Source organism: Ananas comosus, linkage group 4, assembly GCF_001540865.1.
Source record: "Ananas comosus cultivar F153 linkage group 4, ASM154086v1, whole genome shotgun sequence".
NCBI classification, from domain to species: Eukaryota; Viridiplantae; Streptophyta; class Magnoliopsida; order Poales; family Bromeliaceae; genus Ananas; species Ananas comosus.
In genome coordinates this window covers 14,681,669-14,689,838 of record NC_033624.1, presented here as the reverse complement: position 1 = coordinate 14,689,838, position 8,170 = coordinate 14,681,669, and the positions used below count along the sequence as shown (strand labels likewise).

The following is an 8,170-nucleotide window of genomic DNA, read 5'->3' as shown; positions in this document are numbered from 1 at the left end:
TTTAATTCAACAAATATACCAATCAAAAAACTACAAGTACATTGACTCATTAAACAACATCTTGCACTCGATCATTAACACCAAACAATGAAGAAACAAACAAGAACAATAACATTACACTTCACTAGGAACAACATTTCCAACTATTCTTACCCACAACTTTGACACTACCTCTCCCAAGTGGCAAAAAAAAGAAACAGAAACACTTTAAATGAATCTTCTTAGTAATCTATTGTTGGGAGCTGCTCGTGTGTGTCTCGTCCAATAAAGATCACGTCGTAAACCAAAGCCGCGATCGCTGCGCCGATCAGCGGGCCCACCCAGTAGACCCAGTGGTTGCTCCACGTCCAGCTCACGACTGCAGGCCCGAACGACACAGCGGGGTTCATCGACGCGCCGTCGAACGCTCCGCCCGCCAATATGTTCGCCCCGACAATGAAACCGATCGCGATCGGTGCAACCACACCCACGTTGCCCCTCTTCGGATCGACTGCGGTTGCGTAGACGGTGTATACTAGCCCAAACGTCATCACGATCTCGAACACCACCGCGTTCCACGCGCCGACGTTCGCCGAGAGCGCGAATGCCGCCGTGTTCTACACAATCGACACAATTTCAATCCAGTATATATGTTGGAACAACGTAGTCCTAAAGTTTGATTCCTATTTCAATTTCATCGAAAATATTTTGTTTGATCTCAATTTCGATTTCAGCTGCTTACCAGACCACCGGTGGCGAACTTTAGAAGCAAGCAAGCGACGACGGAGCCGAGCAACTGCGCGATCCAATAGAGAATTCCCCGGAGAAGCGTTATATTGCCGCCGAGGAACGCAGCGAACGTAACCGCAGGGTTGACGTGGCCGCCGGAAATGTTCGCCCCGACCGAAACCGCCACGAAGAGCGCGAATGCATGCGCCAAAGCAGCCGCAATGAGCCCAGCGGGCGTCGCCGATCCGTCATTGGTGAGCTTGCCTACATTAGGAAATAGAAAAGAGCATCACAAAGTGGTGGATTAGTTCACTAATACTGCGATTAAGGTTTAGAAAGTTATGTAAATAGAGATTAATTTAATTGAGTTTATGAAGAAATTAATCTTACTAAATGCCATTCCGGAGCCCTCGCCGGCAAAGACAAAGATGAGCATGGAGATGAACTCCGCGAGCGCGGCTTTGAGCGCGTCCGTTTGGCTCACCTCCCCCGGCGCTCCGATCGCAATCCGACTCACCGGCATTTTCCTTTTTCTACTTATTTCTTTTCACTTAATCAGTGATTTAATTATACTTTATTTTTTCTTAACTATATAATCACTAGAACAATTAGCGCTACTTGTTGAATGAGCACAAGTTAAGGTGGTGGGGTTATATATATATACATTAATACATATAGAGCAGCAGAGAAAAGCGGGTAGAGAAGCGGGAAAAGCCGTTTTAGCGGGAAATCGTAGAGCGTTCAATATCAGCCGTCCACGTCAGCACGGTTGGTGCACGTGTATTTTTCTCACGGGGCGGGCCTCCGGGGGACTCCCGTGGCGCCACGTGGACGAATGATTGGCTGTGGGAGCTCGGACCGGCGCGCTTGGCGGTTGGGGCGGGTCGGGGTCGCCGACCAGATGACGTGGCGTCGTCCGAACCCGAGCCTACATTAAGCACGAGGCGGAGACCGGAGTTTGTGGTGGGGCCCAGTTGCCGACGCGGGTTGACGCTATTGGTTGTTAATTAGGAGACTATTTGAGTGGTTACGATTGTTGCGGTTGTTACTACACGTTGTTGTTTTTTTATGCACAATAAATTATTTTTTTATTTATTTTTTATTAGAAATATATTTCATTTGCATACTAATTATTAAATTTTTAGCTAAGTATGATCAATCATTCATACAATTGTATTAAAAAAAATATATTTGAACGGCAGTTTTATAAGCAGTATTTACAGTACTTGTTCAAATTCAAAACAAAAAATTATATTCAAAGTAACGAATATTATATAGTGATATCCAATAGAATATAATTAATGGAGAAGCTAAGTGTGAGGATCAACCCCACGAAGAATTTAGGGACAGTTTTAATACTATACATATTATTCAAAAAATTAATTTAGTAGAGATAGCCGATATAGAAGAGTTAGCAACATATATGAATGTCCCTTGTGGTTCAAAAAGAAAGAAAATAACTCAACCCCCAACTTTTCGGGCAAAACATAAAAAAAAAAAAAAAGAGGGGCGAAGGCTGATCTTAACTGTTGAGAAGTGTCTAGTTATTTTTTGCTGGAAGTTTTCTTATTGAATAAAGCAGGTAGTATGCTATCTTTTTCTAAAAAAAAAAATTTTATTTTATATTGAGAGATTAATTATTACCTGTAGCAGATGCATGCATATATTTCATGCACCGCATTCACACCAAAAATTTGATAATTAATATATTATAAAGAAGTAGAACAAAATCGATATGATCCAAAAATTACAATTTAACCCACCTAAATCTAGCCCGGCCTACTAAAAAATTGGGCCTAAAATTTTGGGCTGCAGGCCAAATGGGCCAAACAAGTGATTAGAACAGTGTTAGTTGGGCCCACTAGGAACAAGCCCATCTTATCAAACTTTGAAAGGCGAGGAAAGGACAAACAAAAAAGAAAAGAAGAAAAATTAAAGCACTTGAGATCTCTCTCTAATTCGATAAAATGGTGGTCCTTTTTGAAGCTTTGTGAGAGCAAAAGACACGAGATCTAAATGTTTACGAACACAATCTTAACGACAAAGATGGCCCAGCAAAGTGGTCGGGTTTTTGTTTCAAGCGAGGACAAAAGCAATTTCAATTTTCATGCGCCATTCACGATTTCCTTCAAAAACACCTGAATAGGAAAAAACCTCTATATCTCCACCGACAAAAATGTTCCGAGTTCAATCAGGTTTTTAAAAAGTGGACACGCAACTAGTATAACAGTACTGTTTTTTTTGTATAGTTAGAGACTACATAGTTGCTAATCGCATATTCGCGCATTACATTTTGTCATCATATATGATAGTATATAGTAAATAGTATTCAGATTCATCGAACATGATCTGAATAGTATCGCCCACCCATTCAACAAAAGGACACAAACAGCCGATGTTAATCAATGTTGACTCAGCCTTATCTTTCTAATTACATGTAATAACAAAACTCATGCGCATTCAATGAACACATGAGTCGCTGATTAATTTAACTTAGCCAGGGAAGGATCCACGGGACCATGCATTATTATTACAATACAATACAATACACGATACACATCCACAACGAGCGGTGGTTATGGTTATACGGCGGTGGGGGCTCGAGGCACGTGGCGCCTACATTTCTTAGACCTCGCATGTGCCATCCCTCGCGGGGATCTCGCCACGTGTCCCTCCCACCGTTGTCCGCTTCCATCCCCGCCGCACGTGCAGGACACGCGGCGCAATAGCGTGGAGACACGTGTGGGGACGTTATTGGTCGCCTGGGGGTTGGGTTTCACATGGGGGGTGTGCGTAGCGCGCACCTAATCCGCCATGTGCGCGCCCTTCGCAAAAGGACAACCGCGTCGATCGCCGCTTCGGCCCACGGCCCGTGGGCCCACCTCATGATTGAGACGTCTCCTGCTCCCCCGTATGTATTCTCCGTCGACGTATACCATACAATACACGTACGTACAAAACTCAATCAAGTAGAAGCATCAGATATTCAAATAAAATATATATGAGAAACTTTAGAGGCAATAATATTAAAGTGAGATTAAAGTGGGTGGATTAAGTTAAGAAATCATAGGGGAGACCTAGAACTATCCATAAATTTAACTCCCAAGAGGACGACCAGAATCTGAGCTTATATATGTTAAATTAATTATATTATCTTTGTGCTTGTAAGTAGTTGATTAATTAGCCAAAACGATAGTATAACTAATCCACGAACTTTCCACTATAAAGCAAAGTAAACAGATCATCAAATGCATTACCATGCAAAATGAGATGTTATACATTTTGACTTAGATTTTTTTTTTCCTTTTTTTTTTTTTTTTACTTTCACCCTTTCATGCAAACTCATGCGTATCATCATTGTAGTCCAATGGGTCAATGTGGGGATGCCCTTTGTAGTCTCAAAGTCGCTCTCGGCATTATTAGATGGTGTTAGATATGCATCAATTCTTAGCATGAATCCATATATAGATTCCTAGGTTCCAACTCAATTATTAAACATAGAGTTCTAGCTATTGAAAAAGGTGCATGCTTTGGATTCCTCACTTTTTGGTACTATATGACATGCCCGATTGTTCTAAATATGTTAAGCTGATAGAGAACAATATCATCTATGAGCTGTAGATCAATGTGCTAGTCACTCATGTTGTGTCTTAATTTGCATGTAGCGATCCAAATGGATCCAGTCCGATAGAGCTCTTGCTCCAATATAAAGGCCAAAGTAACAAGAAAAAATAACCCATTTTGAATAAACACCAATTAGCTATGAAAAACAGAGTTGGAGACAAAAAAAAAAATGAAATAAGCTTAAACAATTAAAAAAAAAAAAGTACAGAAAAAAAATTAATCCACACTAACCCACCAAGGAAATGGGGCGGGAGGTAGAGAACTCGCCGAGCCCCCGAATTTACCCTATTTGGCTTCCTATTTGTGTATACAATCTAATTAATTAAAACACGACATATATTTCAGCAATTTAGCGACTCATAAAAATAGCATTATGAATGATCTCTAATATTATTACTCATAACTTATAAAATGCAAAAATTTTTCATATAATGTCTGTCAGTCCATCAGCAGCTCACAAAGATGACTTACAATATTCTCATAACTAGCTATAACTTTTCGCGTGCTACGTGGAACGATAATGAGGTGTCGAAACCGCGTCCCTCCGTTCATTTAAAAATTAATAAAAGCAATCTTATGAATAAAATAATACCATGTGGCATCTTTATTGAAAATTTGTGAGTGCGGATAGGGAGAGAGTAGCTTTTGTTGGGTTTGAGGAGGTGGGGAGGCACATGATTAGGTCGACCGGTAAAGCCGTTGGGGTTAAAAACTCAAAAACCCGCGGGAAAAAAGGGGGGAAACCAACGGTCACCTCTTTAGCGGACCGGGTCCGGTTCTCCGCGGAGTGGCGCGCACAAAAAAGGGGCATGGCGGGCCCCACGGCTCGTTTACATGTAAAAATTAATAACGCTAAACTGAATTTTTTGTCCTCAAACTTAATTTTTTTTATAATTTTTTACTCAAAATTTTAAATTATTATAATTAAATTTTACAATTAAATTTAATTAGTTGAATATATTTTGCCGTTAATGTAGTGCTGATGCTGTAATACTGTAATCAATGACGTGACGAGTAATATATAAGATAGCAGCGCATTACTTTAACGTCGGCAAAATATTAGTATTTAGTCAAGTCAATTAGAGCGTAAAATATAAAGTTGCAATAATTTATAAAATTTGAGTATAAAATTATAATAATTTCAGGCGTATTAAAGTTTTAAGGACTAAAAGTGCTATTTACCTCAAAAACTAGTAAATTTACGTTGGAGGAGGGGTGATCATAGGCCTATGGGGGCTTAGGCCAAAATATTGATTGGTGCCTTTTTTTATTTATTTATTTTTTATTTTTAACTTTTGGGCTATAGCTTTTTACCATCCCTAAGTAGATGTGTTAAAGCATGATGCATGTATAATTAGTAAAGGAATTTGACTTTCTCTAGCAATTAGTGTTATCTTATCTTATTATTATAAAATTTAAGTTTGTGGGTTGAATCTTCTTTGCAAGTGCTGTTTTAAACAGTGATCTTTAGACAAGCATGCACCATCTTCTTTTAAGAGAAACGAAAAGTTTAAATTGGAACTTTTATATCTTGTAGTTTAATAGTCATTTGCATGCACTTCTCGCTTTAGTAAAGCAAAAATATAATTTGTGAAATATTTGATTATTCATTGCTTGTAGAAGTAAAATATTCTTAATGAATGATTACAACAGGAGGTTTTAGTGTTTTCTCCATTAGCAATTAAATTCGTCGGAATAATCAAAAGTAGTAAAAATTCTATAGTGTTAGCATAATAATACATTTTTTACGCCAGCAAAATATGAGTTCGACTACTATATTTTTATGAGTATAAGTTTTCTTGTACTCATAAGTTTTCGACCGTTAGATCCACCCCATTGATCATTTCTATCCGTTAGATCATACTATTCAACCAACCATACATTCCAACCTTAGGAAACCACTATCATTCTAACTGGAAAGTAATATCATCCTAACCGTCTATTTTTTCATCCAACGATTAAAATTTTTTGAGTACAAAAGAGCATATACTCGTAAGAGTATAGTAACTCCAGCCGCAAAATATATATAATTAAACAATTCGTTTTGTGTGCATTGAAGTTTTCTGAAGTGTACAATAAAATATTAGTTAAAAAATTTCGTATTAACAGTTTCTACTATTATTTTATATTAATTTGTGTAAAAGGAAACACCGCTGCATATATGCTCTTAAAACTAAACTAAACATCATTTTAGATAAGATTACATTAATGATTATAATAACGCCATGTCACTGTAAAAATTTAACTAGTAATTAGATTAACACATGCATGCAGTGAGCGCAACCATAACTAAACCCAACTAATTAATTAAGCATCATTTAAACTATTCTCCCTCGACACAAAGCAACAAAGTAGGCAAAAGGTGTGTATATATATATAGGGACACAATGGCCACGATACATAATTGAGGGGCCTAGCTAAGCGAGTTCCAATAAAAATTAAAGTTGTGAGAGAGATTTTTTTTGTTTTTTGACCAAAAAAAAAAAAAAAAACCTATTTACATAAAAAAGAAAATTTCATCCATGTTCTTTAATTGGAAAGTTTGAGGCTTCTTAGATCTCATATTTTGGCGCGGCTATGACTTTTAGCTAACAAAATTTATAATTCGTCTCTATGAGCTTTAGATACTAGAGAATGGTATTTTATTTTATTTTTACATTCTTTTTTTTTAGGACATGTAGATAGATTTTCATCGAAAAACTAATATATAATTTTTTGAGCAAATAAAAGAAATTAAATGTGCATAAAAATCTTGTTCCTATACCATGGTATACGGAACAGCTTTGAAAAATAATACTTTATTCTTTAATTTATGCGCAAAAAATGCAATGGAAATGGAATTTTATGTTGGTGTGCTTTATAAAAACTTAATCTTTGAAGGTCGTGCATGAAATATATTTTTTTTTAAATTAGGAATGTTATAATATAACCCCTATAGCTATATATAAATATATATTACATCAAATCATAGACCAATCCAAAGCTCGGCCTAGTTAAATTACAAGTCCATGTAGACACTGCACAACAACCGCTTGTACCGTAATAATTAATAAACAAACCCACGAATATATTATATATATATAATAAATAATAAAAATGCTCGGACCGGTTCGGTTGCCGAATTATGCTACGGTGTAACGCGCACTCATCACGGTTCTCAAAGGACACGTGTAAGACGCTCCAATCAGGGGCCCCACATGTCAGCGTCACAGAGAGGATGTATAACCGTTACACCGAACGCCGCTTCTCCGCATAATACACGTCGTGCGCTTTCCCGTGCACCTTGTCATGTTTCATACGTATCCTTCCTCCCAAAAGGATCACAAAGATTATTATTATTACTATTATTATTATTATTATTATTTTAAACTAGTATTTTGATAATAATTTAAAATATTTGGAATTTAAATTAATAATTGAGTACATAGTATAAAATTCCTATCATCTAGGTAGTGATATATTGTCGTATGCTATAAGATTAGGTGGCCTAGGTAGGCCGAGAAAATAAAAAAAATAAAAAAAAAAGGACTAGAGAAGGTGTGTAGGTCAACTGTAGATTTGGCTTATTTTGAGCTTAATTTGCTGTAGAAAAGCGACTTCACTAATAATCCAAAAGCGAGCATACAATGGTTTTCAAACTAGGGCTCATGATTCCTACATGTGTTGAACAAAGAAGCTATGTACATATGCAACGAAGAGAGTCAAATATAACTTTATTTTACATGAAAATAATTATAAGGATCTAGCTAGTTGGAATTATAGTGCAAATGAAAATGAGTCTTTGAAACTTTTTGAATCTTGATTTTACTGTATGATGTTTTATCTTTTTTTTTTTATT

At 37.1% G+C, this 8,170-nt stretch overlaps 1 protein-coding gene across 1 annotated transcript; it reads right to left on the bottom strand.

Annotated features, from left to right (window-relative positions):
• LOC109709345 (probable aquaporin TIP1-2) lies at positions 1-1,323 on the bottom strand. The gene is made up of 3 exons (XM_020231532.1): positions 1,099-1,323; positions 722-972; positions 1-596 (listed from the first exon to the last, which is right to left on the bottom strand). The coding sequence occupies exons 1-3, from the start codon at positions 1,229-1,231 to the stop codon at positions 222-224; spliced, it is 759 nt and encodes a 252-aa protein (XP_020087121.1). The 5' UTR covers positions 1,232-1,323; the 3' UTR covers positions 1-221.

Coding starts and splice junctions, on each gene's coding strand:
- LOC109709345 (XM_020231532.1), bottom strand. CDS start 1,231: ATGCCGGTGAGTCGGATTGCGATCGGAGCGCCGGGGGAGGTGAGCCAA. Junction 973..1,098: donor GGGCTCCGGAATGGCATTTA/GTAAGATTAATT, acceptor TTCCTAATGTAG/GCAAGCTCACCAATGACGGA. Junction 597..721: donor AGTTCGCCACCGGTGGTCTG/GTAAGCAGCTGA, acceptor TCGATTGTGTAG/AACACGGCGGCATTCGCGCT.